Below are 15,852 nucleotides of genomic sequence, written 5' to 3'. Positions count from 1 at the left end.
TTAGATTTGCTTAGCCAAACCCCACAATCACAGAAGCCAATTCCTTGTGATAAATATAATATTATATATATCTTCTAGTTCTGCTTGAGTTAAATCCTGACCAAGAGAAAAACAATGAACAAGAATGTCCACAAGGGGGCCTCCTGGTTCTGATTCTATTAAAACAATTCAAGAAAGTGATCAAATTATTTTAGGGGAAGAAAAATAAAATGCTAAAACATCAAACTTCTTCAAGGGGCAGAGAGCAACCACAGCACTTTCTCTCGGACCGCCTCATAACCTGAGCTAATTACTGTGGAAAAGCACTTCCTGCAATGTTAATGTTTGATCAACTCTACCCAATACAGTGGGCTCCAGCTATGCGCAGCTTTTGAGCACTTGAAATGAGGTCAGTGAATTAAATTTTAATTAATCTCGATAAGGTTCCAAGGCCCTCTAGATAACCTCCCTCCCTGGAGCTACCTTTTAACGCTTCTTTTACCCGCTTCTCCCCGGATAGAGGAAATCAACATTCCAGCCTGCCCAAGATGGTTCGCTTTCCTCCCAGTCCCTCTGGTTTGAATATGGTCAGGTGACCTAGAAGCCACAGCCTTTGAGACAATCTGCAACAGCTCTGCATTTGTATCTTCTCCCACAAGGACAGAGGCTCGCAGACCGTCCCCCATACACACACACACACACACACATAGTATTCTTACTGGTCACTGAAGCCTTTTTATTTTGCACACAAAACCACTGGGGACCGTACCTGTGAACACCTTGGAGATACAATGTGGATACACTTGGCGCCAGGGCCTTGGGAAGCGAGGTGAGAACAGTGATTTCGGCAATCACATGACTACAAAACTAGGGCTTCTAGCAGGGTTCCAGATGGTCAAGTTTGGCTTTGTAGCGGTTCTAAGGAAGCAGTGAGACCACCACAGGGATGGGGGCGGGCAGTTAACCACCAGCGGCTCCTGCAAGTATCGGCTGGGGGCCTGGAGCTGCCCGTGGGGACGCTGGGAGCAGAGGTCTAATTAGCTGACTTGTGACCGCATGCCTCCGAGGCTCGCCTGCCCGGTGCTTACTTGGCCAGGGGGTTTCTGAAGTTCCTGCCGGCAAACTTGGCCTTGCTGCCCAGCTCCTCTTCAATTCTTGGGAAGGAGAGGAGAGAAAAACAGAGTGCTCTCAACGCAGGAAGTTTTCGCACCCAGAGATGTGGCAGAAACACACCTCTTCCCAGCAAGCCATGACCCCGGCACCTGCCTACTCTGCCCAACTGATTCTCCAATCCTCACATTGAGCTTCTCTGAGATGCGGGAACAGAAGAGCATTCTGCTCTCATCACCCTCCCAATTCACTTGGTAAGTTGTCACCTGCTGCCCTTTCTCCCCACGCCCCCCACTGATGTTTCTGAAGGACAAAATAGAAGAAATGTCAGGGTTGCTATTTCTTTGAACATACAAAATTTTTTCTAATGGAAAAACAACCCAGTTTCTTCAACAAATAAGTGGCATGGGGTAAAAGGAGGGGGACTTACTGAACACAGGGTCCTGGTGAGACTGAACAGATGAACAGACTGGGTGTTGATATTATGGAATTATTGCTAGCTTGGGGCACTAAACACTAGAGTGGTTATGTTAAAAAAGAAATCTTTATTTGAAAGAGATATATACTAAAATGTTGACAGGTGAAATCGTGAAATATTTTAAAATTCGTTTTAAAATTCTCAGCAAAAATCACAACTAGAGCGTAAAGAGATGAGCATGGAGGAACAGTGACAGCCACTGCATCTGGGCGATGAGAAAAGGCAGATATTCCACTGTTTGCTTTTTTTTAATGCCTGAAATTTCCTAGGTGTTTTAAAGAAAGGATGAGGTGGAAAAAACATGTGAAATAGGCATTTCCCCCGCAACAGTAGCAGAAGTAACAAAAAGGGGTGTGGGGGGGCAAGTCTCCCTGTGTTTGGGAGTTTCCTAAGGACACAACCAAGACAGAGGGGAACCTCTGAAGGTGCTAAACAGGGGAAACCCTGCTGTTTGCCCTGGAGTAATTTTCTTCATCTCTTTGAACCCTCATTTCCTTGTTTACAAAATAAGGGTGCTAAATTAGATAATCTCTAAGGTTTCTATAATTTTATGATTGTCCACAGGAGAGCCTATTCCCTCTCCCGCCAGCAGATGGTAGCACTGCATGGGCCAGGCTTCCGCTCAGGGACCATGCGGCAAGGCTCCTCCTGTTCTAGGCCCAGCCGGGGCCCGGCCTAGCACTGCTTAGCCCCCTCATCCATACACAGGTGGAGGGCAGCACCCACACACTCGGTGGACACATTCTCTTTACCTGAGAATCTGGTTGTACTTGGCCAAGCGCTCAGATCGGCAAGGAGCACCTGTCTTGATCTGGAGAAAAGAAAAGGTCAAGTTTGTTTATAGTGGGCACTGAATCTTGGTTTTGGGAAAGGGGAGGGTGCCAGGGCAGATAGGACGGTTTCTTATGGAGAATCTCTGACCATAGGAAGAAGGGGATCCAAGGGGCATCCAGGACACCCCCCACCCCGATACATGCCAGGAAGCCCAGGGTCAGAGAGGATGGACCATCTCTCTCTCATTCCCGGGGGCCCTCACCTGCCCAGTGCAGAGCCCCACCACCAGGTCGGCGATGAAGGTATCTTCGGTCTCCCCGGAGCGATGAGACACCATGACACCCCACCCATTGGACTGGGCCAGCTTGCACCTAGAAGCCAGGGAACAACCAGATGGCACGACTATTTCCCGGGCACAACAGCCCTGTCTGATGCCGCGACATTACCCCTGGCAGGAGACCAGCGGAGGGGCCAGGACCTAGGAGCAGCTGCTCGCTCCTGTCCAGGGTGCCATCGCTTATGTTAAAAGTCTCCCCTCTCCGAGTCTGAATTTGAAGCCCCGTTACAATTCCAGTCATGAGGGCTCCCCAACACTGGAAAGGGACTTTCGTTCAGATTGAGCCCCTTGCTCCACGACAGCTGCTCCCGAGGGCACTTACGCCTTGAGAGACTCGGTCACCGAGCCGATCTGGTTCACTTTGAGCAGGAGGCAGTTGCACGATTTCTCGCCCACGGCCTTGGAAATGCGCTTCGGGTTGGTCACTGTGAGATCGTCCCCCACCACCTGGATTCCTGCGCTGGCAGTAAACTTGCGCCACGCTTCCCAATCATCCTGGTCGAACGGGTCTTCAATAGACACCACTGAGGAAGGAGAGCCAGGAGCCATCAGTGTGACCCCTTGTCTGCTGAACAGCGACCCCACAGCCTCACTTCCCACCCGACTTGCACCTCTGTTACCTACGGCCAGGAACAGCTCCCCAGCTCACGTCCCGGAAACGCTGCCCTCCCGACTGCTATGACAGGGCGCCAGTCAGCTGCAGCCCTGGGACCTTACACTACGTGGGGCGCTCACTGGCCCGGGTGGTGTGAGCCTAGGGCCACCGACGGAGCTACGAACTAGAGGGTGAAGATCTGAGTTTGCATCTCGGCGGCACCTTGAGCAAGCCGTATAGCTGAGCGGTGACCCGCAGGGTCCGGGTCACACTTCCTGGTCTGGAATCTGCACCCCACTTGCTGAATGCCCTCAGGCAACTTCGGGACGCTCTGTGCTGCAGGTCCCTCATAAAACAGCATTGAGTCTCTACCTACCCTGCCTGTAGGAGGTGAGCATAGCCTAAGGAGCACTGGCTCACTCTGCATGACAAAGCTTGCTTTCCTCACTGTCTAATAAAGCCAAGACCGAGGCTGCTGAGGCTGCTGTGACAGTGACAGAAGGCAACCACATGGTGTAGATCACCTATCACAGCGTCACCGCTGGCTGGCACTGAGGACCCACCCCGACTCCTCTTCAGCACCGCACCAAACCCCCTATTACTGTGTGCACCCGACCTGGAAAGGCCCCTCAGGATGCCCAGTGCTGCAGCCCCCAGCCGGAAGCACTCACCTGGGTAGTCCTTGATGAAGGACTTGTACAGGTCGGCCAGCTGGTCAGGGGTGATGTACCTGCTGGGGTCATCGGGTGACTTGAAGTCCAGGTCATACTTCCCCGACCTGAAGAACTCAGATGCAGCCACATCCATGCCGATGACCACCTTATCGGTATAGCCGGCTTTCCCGATGGCATTCTTCAGCAGCTCCAGGGCTGGATGCGAGAATGGCAGCAAGCGTGGAAACCAGGCAGGAAGAGGTGAGACTTCCCTTTAGCAGCTGCCTAATGGGAGCCTGACAAAGCCCATGAGGAGCCGTGGCCCCGCCCACCACTGCCAAGGATTCTGGCTGCTTTATCGGCTTTGGGACCAGAAGCCATCAGTCAGCACTCATACTGTATCGCCAAGTGGGAAATTCAATCTTGACTCTAAAATAGGGATCCCCAACCCCTGGGCCACAGACCAGTAGGTCCACGGCCTGTTAGGTGAGCAGCAGGCGAGCCAAGCTTCATCAGTATTTGCAGCCACCCCCCAGCGCCAGCATCACCGCCTCAGCTCCCCCTCGGGTCATGAGGTGTTATTCTCACAGGAGCACCGGTCCCTGGTGCCAAAAAAGTTGGGGACCTCTGGGATAAGAGGCTCTCTGACAGATGCTCCCAAATTTAATGCCCAGAAACGCTGTGCTGGCTAAGGAACAATTACAGTGACCGGCTGAAATCAGCTGTCCTGAGGAACAGGCTTTAAATAGAGCGAGGCTGGGATCCAAGAGGGAGCAGAGGGAAGGAGAGCATAGGACACTGGGCCACGTCTCCAGGCTCTGCTGCCCAGAGCTCAGGCTCAGCTGCCAATAGGGAAACCGATAAAACCACGTGGCTCCTGTTCTACAGCAAAGATCTCCAGCTTTAGATTGAACCATGTGAAAGGGACATTTTTTAATAGGTCAAAATGGCCAAACACCAGCAATTTCCTGCTCTCCATAGAGCAGGCTGGGTTGTTTTCTTTCACTAGGTGCCCTTGAAGACAACAGAAGATGCTTGAGCCCCACTTTTCCTTCTAAAACAAAAATCTCAGTGGTGAATTCTTGTTCTAAGACAGTCCGTACTCTTCACTAAATTTTCACATTGAATTCTGTCCCTAAGAATTTAGAGCAAAAAACAGGTGTGTGAGCATCCCTGTGGGTGAAGAACGAACTAGATTATCGATCACAGTCCTCAATAGATGGCATCTCCTCAAACACTGACAGATTTCAAAGCTTTGCCCCTGATGGCGAACCATGCCATCATAAACGAACGATCAGGCTGTTCAGAAGTCAAACTAATAAGAAAATTCCTTGCTATTTTTTTTTTTTTTTAAAAAGTGAAATGCTAGTTCCCACATCCCTCCCCAAAAGTCTATGCAGTTCTGTACTTTGATACTTGAAGAAAGAAAGGTGGAAAGAATAATGTTCCCCAGGTGGCAGGTGTGGCAGATTAGACAGAGGTGGGCAGGGCCACGGAACTCAGGGGTCCCTCCAGAGCCTTTACCTTCCTTATTCTCTAGGATGTTGGGAGCGAACCCGCCTTCATCACCCACGTTGGTGGCATCTTTCCCATATTTCTCCTTGATGACGTTCTTCAGATTGTGGTACACCTCCGCGCCAATGCGCATGGCTTCCGTGAAGTTTGCTGCACCCACGGGAAGGATCATGAACTCCTGCATGGCCAGCTTGTTGCCCGCATGAGATCCGCCGTTGATGACATTGAAGGCCTGCGGGGATACAGAAGTAAAGCCCCCGGCCCGAGAAGCCCACGAGCGGCAAGCCCCCGACATCCAGCTGCACAGCCACATGTGGCTCTGCGATGCTCCTGATCTCTTGGTAACTAACTACAGTCATCACTGCCAGAGGCGCTCCCTGTTTGAAGCACTGGCTGCTCTCAGCGGATGCACACAGCTCAACGAGTACGATTTTCGTTCTCCTATCGACCTTAAGAGACTTTGGGGGCAGGCAAGTTGAGTCACTTGCTCAAGGTCACCCTTAGCAAATGGCAGAGGACTTGCCCGCCGCCGAGACCTTCAGAGCCTGCTCGTGATCCACCACACTGAGAGAGTCACAGGTGGATGAGATCAAGACGTGAGTGGTCTTGGGGCCCCGTGGAAATTAACGCTCCCAATCCCTCATTTGGGAAGTTTGAAGCCACTCACGGGAACTGGCAGGATGACCTCAGAATTGCCAGCCAAGTCAGCGATGTGGCGGTACAGGGGTACCCCCTTCTCAACAGCTCCAGCCTTGCAGACGGCCAGGGACACTCCCAGAATGGCATTCGCACCAAATTTAGCTACAACGGAACAGAGTTAAATTGAGGTATTTCCTTCTCGCCAACCTTTTCCCTGCTGCCTTCCCACCTGTGCGAGCACCTTGGCTTATGTTCTGAATCTTTTCCTCTTTATCATACATGCTTTCCACATTCAAGCTAGAAATGCGAATGGCACTCCACGTGGACTCATCTGCTTTGTTCTCTAAGAGAAAGCTTTCTTGGGTGTATGGAATGCTGGCAAATTCCAGAAATTGCTTGATTTAATATAAAAGACAACCCTCTTTTGAGTAACCTACAGACATGCTGCGGTCACCTGGTTATGCTCCTGATATTTAAAAACGTGATTTTAGGTGACACAAGAGACCACGGACAGTCGTGAAGTTCACCGTCAGGGGCACCGCCTCTCCCCGAAGGCCTTAAGAGGTCTTCAGGAGACACCACGATCTTCCCTGGCAAAGGCCCACCCTGGGCCACTCACATTTATTTTCCGTTCCGTCCATCTCTATCATCAGTTTGTCGATCTTCTCCTGCTCTGTGACGTTCAGTTTCTGTAAGGAGAAGGGAGGATGAGCTGCGTGGGAGACAGTGATGTCACTCTATTTGAATGACCTCTGCACTCCTGACATGGACTGATAAAACTTTGGAACTGGACAAAGTCTAAATCAGTTCTGTGCGGTGCGGGGAGGCGCGGCGGGAGGCAGAGAAGGGAGAATCAAGGGAAACAAACTTCAAGACAAAAAGAGAAAAACGCAAAGCTCCTTTCACTTGTTCTGATAATGTAAGCGTTTCTCCAAGCACCGGGAGCCATGTGAAATATACAAGGTACGGTCCATGTGTCATAAAGGTTGTTCTCCCCAGAGACCAAAGTTATATTACGTGTAACATGACTGGTGAGTGATAAATAAGGTGTTACTACAAAGTAGGGTGACTTTTTGGGCAATAAATAACAGAATTCACTGTTCATGCAAAGGAGCTATGCTCTTCAAAGGTGGCTACACACTGCCATCACTCTTGTGACCTTTGATGACAGCAAACTCCCTCGACTGATGAAAGAGTTTTTCGGTAGTTCAAAATCATTTAGCAAGAGTTAATGATCAAAATGAATATTTTTGGTGGGATTATAAAGTCATAAAATTGACATCTTAAAAACTGGCTCAAAGTAATTTTCAATAAAAATTGGTATTTTAAAAACTTCATGATTGAATATTATTTTATATATTCTTTATATAGAAACTAACATATAAAAGGAAAATCATCTATAACGCCAATGTGCCACGTTAACAATGTGTCATCTTCTGCTTTTTTGACAAGGCATCTTTGGAAAGTCACGATCTCAAGCAGATGGCTTCAGAGACCGACTCTCACCAAGAGTTTGACTGAAGGATGTTCCCAAGGGGAAAAAAGTCCAGGAGAGCCCTGCTGTGGTTAGTCACACCAGGTAAGGGAACCAAGGCACAGAGAACAGGGGTGTGTGGGGTGCCCAGGAGACTGGGACGTGGGGTGTGCGCTGGCAGAGCAGTAATGAGAAACTTCGGCTAGGGACCAATTAGGGTGCCGCTAAGGCCAGGCCAAAATAAACCGGCTAGGGAGAGAGACAGCGGAGTCCATCTGCCTCCAGCATGCAGGATGAACTCGGAGTGGGGAGACTACACTCAGGGACAGAGGAGGTAGCTGTGGCTTTCGGCCTTGAGAAAGCTTCTCCAGCCAGAGATTTTCACACCACTCCCTTCTGGGCAAGTACCACAGGAGCCGTGGGGATATAAAAGAGGCAAAGTGGCCGAGCAGGTAGGGTTGGTGGGTCCCCAGCCCTACGTCGCCTATAGCAGCTCTACTTTTATTCCGTTTGATGTATTGAGGTTCCAAGTAAGATTTTATTTAACGGGAGTTCCACTGTTAAAGTCAGTAGAAATACAGTAAATAACTCCACAGTTCATGAAAAATGAGTCAGTCGCCATGGACACTATGTCCAACACCCCTGATCTTAACTTCCCAGAGGTCAAGACAGTTGGAGGAAACAGTCAAGGCCCACGGCAGCCTCGCCTCCCTGAGCCAGCTCCACGCGTTTAGACGGGCACATGCAGGTGGGTTAGAAACAGCAAAATTATCCTCATGCTGACAGGACATCCAATCGGCTCCTTCAGCGCTCAGAATAAACGGGAAAGCCCCCGGCCCGGGAGACGCTCAGATGGCACTGATACACATTTGTTACCAGGAGGCGGGTCCTACCTTGCTAACCAGGGCAGGTGCAATAGTTTTATTGATGTGCTCAACAGCCTTTGAGACACCTAGAAGGAACAATTAAATCAAATTACTGACATTAATGAAAAACAGGCTTGAGCAGTACTGGAGAGCGCCCGCGATGCTAACCCAGACAGAAGCCCACCAAGAGACCTTCAACGGCGCCTCCTTCAAACCCCCAGCTCCCTCTCCCCCCGAAGTCAGAGGACTTTCTGGCCCAGTCTGAGTGCTTTATCTAGGACCCCAGGGTTAGAGCCGCATACAGAGCAACCCCCTCAGAATGTCTGAGGGACATTAGTTGGCAAGACCATGCACCAGATGCACCAGCTGCCGAAACTAAAAGACGTCCAGGGTCCAACGCATTACCTGCGTGCACAAGGCCGGTGCCAGGAACTCATTAATATACTTAACGGGTCTGGAGACACCTGACCAGTAGAGTGAAAGAGGAGGAAAAAGAAACAGAAGAGAAAGGCTGTGAAGGAACCGAGCGAGAGCGAGGACACAGGAGTGAGCTCCCCTCACACGAGCAGGGTGCAGCGCTGCCCGGCTTTTGCCAAGTGGCGGCCTGGGCCGTGTGCCGCGGTGACCCGTGGGAGAGCCCCCTGCAGAGCGTGGAGCAGGACTGAGCACCCGTCCCTCCTACAGTGCGACTGCTGGGACTCTGGCACGGGGTTTCCCAGCCTAATTTCCTGTCTTCCCCCAAGGGCATACTGTGGCCCTTTGTGGGCCACGAACCACGGTAATATTGTGAGATTTTCTTCCCTCTCCACGAGAACCAATTTCCACCCTAGGGCGATAGAGTCCCACTGGGATGGCAGGGTCCAGCCCTCTACTTTTCTGTAACTTGGCCACACAGGCTAAGAGGTCAATCTGCATATAGCCCGCCAGGGGCCTGCTCAGCCAGAGCGGTGCTTCCGTGAGTCAGTCAACAGATCAACCAACGACTGATCTATAGTAGACCCATCGGCCAGACCTTCCAGATACTTCCCTTTTAGACCCCTGAAGAGGGCTGATGGCCTGGAAGGTCCCCAGATCCCTCGCGGGAGACTGGCGAGACCTTTTGTTAGGATTAGTTAACATGTCTTCTCATCCTGAGGCTCCCTGGCCCACCTACTATAGAATTCTTGCCCCCGAGTTTACAGGTCTAGGAAACCTGGCATCAATAAGCCCACTCTCCAGCTCTTCCGTGTGCGGGGTGCAAGCTCGTGTAACACTTGGGCCAAACCATTACAAGCACTAGAGTGAGGGGAGGCTGTGACTGGCCAGGAGCAGCGGTGGAGGCATGAAGACACGCTGCAGCCACGCGCCAAAGAAAGGCTGTGGGTGCCACTCTTACCCTTCCCCATGTAGCGTGTCTTGTCATTGTCCCGGAGCTCTAGGGCCTCGTAGATACCAGTTGAGGCACCACTGGGCACAGCGGCTCTGAAGAGACCTGGATGTTGTTGAGAGGGGAAAAAATGCTCACGGTTAAGAAGCACTGCAGCTCTCACCCACGCCCCCATTCACAGATGGCTGGTTCGTTAGGAAACAGTTACTTCCTTCCACCAACTGGGAGACTCAGATGGTCTGTTCTTGACTTCCAAGATTTCATGATTCTGCAGTGCAGACCCTACAGTAAAACTGATGAATTTCTGTAGTTTAGAGCAGAGCTTCTCAAACTTTAATGTGCACACGTTATCACCTGGGGGTTTTCCAAAATGGGAGGTCAGTGAGTCTGCATCGCTAATGAGCTCACCAGGCTGGAGCCCAGATGCTGGTCTGTGGACCACCCCACGCCCAGCGGCAACAGAAATATAATGGGAGCCGCTTAGGGAACTTGACATTTCCTAGTAGCTGTACTGAAGTGAAAAAAATGCAATGTCATGTTTTACCCAGTGTATCCACTATTCAACATGTAATCAATAGAAACGTTACGAGGTGTTTCAGACAGTCCAGCTTTGAGAGCACTGTTGCTAAGTTTCCCCGGGACAACTCTGAGATCGACTTGCTAGCTTGCAAGACTTGAAAGTGTCGGCTCAAGAGGAACCTATAGCTTATGTGCTTCTGAGCAGTGATAAAGGCTATTTGAAGAGTTTTCTGCATAATAGGAAACCAGAAAACAGGGTAGACGGGAGGGGGGGGCGAGGAATAAAGATAATAAAGGTACAGAGTTTAATGACACTAGAACACAATTAAGCACTGAACCTCAGTCCCGCAGACACAGAAACCAGCCATCTGGCTAACCCGGACTGTGAAGCAACAAATGGCAAATCTTGGAGGACAGTGTCCTGGAAGGTACTGCAGAAATCTGGTTACATGGGGCAGACATGTTGGGGGAGCAGAAAGTGTAGGCAGCCTCTGAATCTACTTGAAACTGAAAGGCATTTTCCCCTTTGAAGTACGTGAAGAACTGGTAGGTTTGGGGATGTGAAGGCACATGAACAAAGAGAAAAAAAATCAACCAAGTATTTTAATCAAATGATCTGTTAGTATGCCTGTGTCACGGTCACAACGGTGTGAGGACATAGTCTTTCTGACACAGGCCCTGGCTTTCTATATATCCACATCAGGTACTGGACTAAGAAGTGACAAAAGCAAGAGTGACCCTAATGTAAACGATGGACGTGGTTGACAATGTGTCAGTGCAGGTGTGACTATAACTGACATATCACTCTGGTGGGGATGGTGACAGTGGGGGATGTGGGACCTCTCTGTACCTTCTGCTTGATTTTGCTGTAAACCTAAAACTGTTCTAAAAAATTCTAAGAAAGAAACAAGTGATGAAAAGCTAACAAATGCACTATTTCCTGTTTTGTTTCTTTTTTGAGAAGGATTAAGATACAGAAGAATAAAAGTTCCATTTACTTACATTTCAAAAAATATTAACTTTCATCATTTTAAACTGCTTCAAAGAAAATGCTCCATTCCCAAAAAAGTGTCTTGGGTCTTTTTTTGTTGTTTAAAGTCCATTACCTTCCAAGTGGAAAATTCCACTGCTGACTAAGCAGGCCACTCTTTTAAGATGCAAGGAAATTCTAGGCATCCTCTGAAAACCCACGGGATTCACCACGGAGCACACACTCAGAAGCGGCCCCCACTGTGAGAGCGCTCTCCACAGCGAGTACCCACAGGCAGAACCCAGGTGGACTTTAGCCCAATGACACCTAGATTCGAGAGGCCCCCCTCTCCTAGGCAACGGTGAGGGGACCAGAGGGGAGGGCAGGGAGGGGCCTGAGGCTCGAGAGCCAGGCCTGTGATTCACGGGCATGACTCAGCTCTGACTGGCAGGGCTGTGTGCTCAGCACCATTGGTGATTCTGCTTAAAGCTCCTCTTCCAGCCGCGCCCACCACTTCCATTTTGAAAACAGCTGAGACACTGGTGGAGGCAACACGGGGCTATAGAAGCGCCGATTTTCTTAGTTAAAAAAGGGGGGAAACTTACAGCAGGTGAAACCAAGGGCCTCTGGAATGTCCCAACACCCAGAAGTAAAACCTGTCCCTGATCCTTGGTTTAAAACTGATTTCTGGAATCAAAGACGATGGTGCTATATTTACACTTGCACTTGTTCAAAGCAAACTAGTGACAAGGACACTTCTAGGGACATGGACGCCACGCCTGACAGCGCCCACAGGAAGGAAAGGCTTTCACAGCAACTCTTTCTTGCCTAAGGCTCTGTCATTTTAAGGAAGTTCTAAAAACTGGAGCGTGGTGGAAGGAACTACCAAAACAAGGGGGGCACATACCTTTCGAGGTGCAGAGATCCACCTCTACAGTGGGATTCCCACGGGAGTCGAAGATCTCTCTGGCATGGATCTTGAGAATAGACATGGTGAGTTCCTGTGGGGAAACAGTTCACGTTTTCCATAAACCATCATGTGGCCTTGAGGGATCACTTCTGAGGATTCCTCAACTAAAGGAATCTGTGTGGAAATAACACCTGCTGGAAAGAAGCGGGAATTGCTCCTACAAAGTAGGTTAGGCCCAGCTCTGCAAGGGCTTAACCCCCAGCAGGTCAGGCCTTGTCCTATGAACAGAAGAAGCCTGGAAAGGTGCGTGCCAGGGAAAAATCAAATCCAGCAGGGAAGAGTGATGTGTTGGTGGCCTGCAGAATGGCTGGTGGGGGGAGAGGGCAGTCAGAAACTAATTTGTATTAGTTGACAATGAGGGCTGGCACAGAAAGGGGACCAAGGGGACATGAAGGTCATTCGTTGGTAAAATCATCTAAGATGAAAAATGGTGGTGAGAGGCGAGGAGGAAAATCTGATTTGGAGTGAAATAGTGAATTACAAGTTTGGGACATATTTCATCAAGTCAAACTTGAGGTAGCAACCGGTAATTTTAATCAGAAATGTTGAACATGGAGGCCAGGAGTGAGCTCCGTGGTCTGTGCACTGTGATTTTTATAACTGCCAATTTCTGGGCCTTTCAAAACTCACAGTGCTTGGGTCTTTAGTAATATAAGACACACTAATAATGACATCTAATTAGTATTTCTTTCAAAGGGCATCTTACCCCATTTAAAAAACTTTAATTATAAAATGTCATGGCTTCTAAATAAGAGGAAGAGAGTCCACCTCTAAACGCTAGGATATTCCAAGGAAGAGTCTTCCTTTAAAAACTTTTCTCTTTTAAGTAATTTATTTTTCAGTCGACGTCCAATATATTAGTTTCAGGTATACAACATAATGATTAGACATTTACGAACCGGAAAAGTCTCCCTCTGAAAACACCATTAAAAAAAAATTGCAGCTGCAAACAAATAATAAGTCCTCAAAGAAAGCCCTTTTCTCACTTTTTTATCCAAGGAAGAAACTGAACGACGACGTGTAGGACTGAAGCGTGGAGAGGAACTGAATTAATGTTCAGAGCCACTATCTAGCTAGGCTCCCCTGCGATATCTTCTCTGGAAGGTTCTGAAGCAGTTTCAAAATTAGATACTGAAGTCACTTTTTGTGGCTTTGTTGCCTATTTAACAACAGAGTTTTATTCATTAGCGGATGAAGAGGTACCCAGTTTTAATCTACTATCTAACAAAAAAGCAAAATTTTAAACATATTTAGTTTTAAATATTTAGTTAACTTTTAGTTTTGGCAAACTATGTACCCGTGTTACATTTCCATCATCCAAAAAAAAAAAAGTCTCAGCTGTTTCCATTCAATCTCTCGCCATCCCCAGGCCACCACTGATTTATAGATTTTAGGTAGTACTCTTCTTAAATTACACTTAATTAAGCACATCCCAATTACACTACCTCAGTATACGGTTATAAGAGCTCATTTTTTGTTTCATTTTAGTGACATAAAACAAGGTAACGCACGTATTTCATCACGTGAAAATAAAATTCAACTTATCTTTAAATTGGATAGAAATACGGAGTCATTAAAGTTTGGGGAGCACGCAGGGAGGAAGGCTGGCCTGCCCGGGAGTCTTTGCAGCTTTTCATCTGCCCACACTGAACCCTGGGCCAGGGGCGGCTGGAAGGGACCGCGTGGCGAGGCCCACACGTGCCCCGGAGGCAAGTCAACCAACCGACCGCACCGCCCGGAGCTTAGACCACACTGCGGAGGAAGCTTTCTCAAAACACATGCTTTTCATGTCAGATCGGGGCCGACTGTAGGTGGCCGGCCCGGGGAGCCGGGAGCAGCCCGTGCCCGACCTGGGCGAGGTCGCGTGGAAGGCTCCCCAGTCATCCAACCGCGCTGCTGCAGTCTGCCCACGAATGAGCGAGCGCCTTCTGAAGTTGTACTAGTCCCTGCTCATTGCGGAGCGGGGACGGGGACGGGCTGGCCGCCTGGCCGCGGGCCCCCTGCAGGGAGCAGGGCCTGCTGGTGGGGGAGGGGGCACTGCAGCTTCGCGCGCATCTCTCGCTTCCCTGCCCCTTCCTCCATTTTAGGAAGGGCCTGGCTTCCATGAGCACCCGGGTTAGGCCCGCAGCTCCCCCAAACCCTTAACGCCTCGTCCTAACTGGCCTGCGCGTTCGATTCCTGCACGCCTAGCAGTTATGTACCGTCAACCCGTCCTCCCGGGTTAATCCCTCCGGAGATGGCGGCGCCCCAGCGCCGCGCCCCGGCCTCAGGCAGCGACTCTGCCCCGTCCGACCCGCTCGCACGCGCCGACCCGCCCCTTCCACGTCCCCGCCGTCGGAGGGGTCGAAGTCCCCGGAGGACCCACGAGCCGCCTGCCTGCGCGCCTGCTAGGCAGCCCTTCCCTGAGTCCTTACTTGACCACGGGGTATCACCGCCTGAGAAAGAGGTGGAGTGCTGCAGACACGGGAGTGAGCAGTCAGAAGCAACGTCTGCACGCACTGAAGCCCCTCAGCTCGTCTCCGGGCGGACTGCACGGACTTCCTGCCCAGCTCGGTGAGGCCCCGCCCACTTCCCGCCCCCTCCGCGCCTCCTCGCCATTGGCCCGGCGAGCCGTCACTCGGCCTCCGACTCCCGGAAAGGGGTGGGACTGCGGCCCCCGCCCAGGCGCAGAGGAGGGGGCGACCACCCGCGGGGGTGGGGGCGGCGGTGCTGGGGGGCCCTCGCCCCGCGGCAGCAGAGTAAGGGTACGGGCGAGCCCCTGACTCCTTCCGCGGTCCAGCCCGGATGCGACCCCTGGCCCAGCGGGGTCGAGGGCGCCGGGACCCCAGGGGAAGGGCGGGGCGGCGCGGCCGGCATGAGGGCTCGGGGCTCCATCACGTACTCCGAGTCCCGCACGCACGCAGCGTCTCGCAGGTGCCGTACGTCCGGCCCATGACCTTGATGACGACCTTCGCCCTAGCCGCCCCCTCTGCCGCAGCGTGGTGTAGGAGACCCCGTCGGCCTGGAGACGTTGGCGGCCGCGGGCCCCTACCCCGCTCCAGGGGCCGCGTGCGCCTGTCGGCGCCTGTTAGCTGTGCTCCCGGTAGCCTGCCTAGGTGACCTCGTCCTTTTGTCCTTGTGTGTGGACAAAATATCAGGCTTGAATATCAAGCCCGATGACCGAAAGGAAGTTCTCTTTCTTTTAATTACAGCTCATACATTGGGCGCTTCCTATGTATCGGGCACGTTTCTGTGTGCATCCCGAGTTGGTTTGGTTCATTTTCTAACTCTTGTTACAATTGCGTCTTGCGAGGGGACTTCATCTCCTTCCTTTTCCTACTTAGGTAGATCAAATCTAGCTGGCTTTCCGTGAACTATGCATGTGATGATTTGGACTGGAATTTCACACGGATAGGCAAGGGTTTTCTCAGAAGTTCAAAACTGGTAACATTCCACGGTAATCTGGCAAATGAAAAACAGGAAGATATGGGTGCAGTGATTTTACCTGATCAGGAAACACCTGATGTCCATTTAAAATCAACTCTGCAACACATATTCCCACCCCGCTTTGTTTTCTAGTATAGTTAGTTTTGTATTTCTCAGCATTCCTCTTGATCTGTAAGTCTGA

General features: G+C 50.7%; 1 protein-coding gene across 1 annotated transcript; it reads right to left on the bottom strand.

Annotated features, from left to right (window-relative positions):
- Nucleotides 1-689: 689 nt before the first annotated feature.
- Nucleotides 690-14,817, bottom strand: ENO1 (enolase 1). The gene is made up of 12 exons (XM_039842014.1): nt 14,660-14,817; nt 12,183-12,276; nt 9,796-9,891; nt 8,448-8,506; nt 6,700-6,769; nt 6,109-6,242; nt 5,451-5,673; nt 3,945-4,142; nt 3,001-3,202; nt 2,604-2,712; nt 2,320-2,378; nt 690-1,133 (listed from the first exon to the last, which is right to left on the bottom strand). The coding sequence occupies exons 2-12, from the start codon at nt 12,265-12,267 to the stop codon at nt 1,064-1,066; spliced, it is 1,305 nt and encodes a 434-aa protein (XP_039697948.1). The 5' UTR covers nt 12,268-12,276; nt 14,660-14,817; the 3' UTR covers nt 690-1,063.
- Between the last annotated feature and the right edge of the window lie 1,035 nt (nt 14,818-15,852).

This window comes from Pteropus medius, unplaced genomic scaffold (genome assembly GCF_902729225.1).
Source record: "Pteropus medius unplaced genomic scaffold, Ma_sr-lr_union100, whole genome shotgun sequence".
In the NCBI taxonomy this organism is placed as follows: domain Eukaryota; kingdom Metazoa; phylum Chordata; class Mammalia; order Chiroptera; family Pteropodidae; genus Pteropus; species Pteropus medius.
Note: the sequence above shows the minus strand (reverse complement) of the source record. Positions and strands in the feature narration are given on the sequence as shown.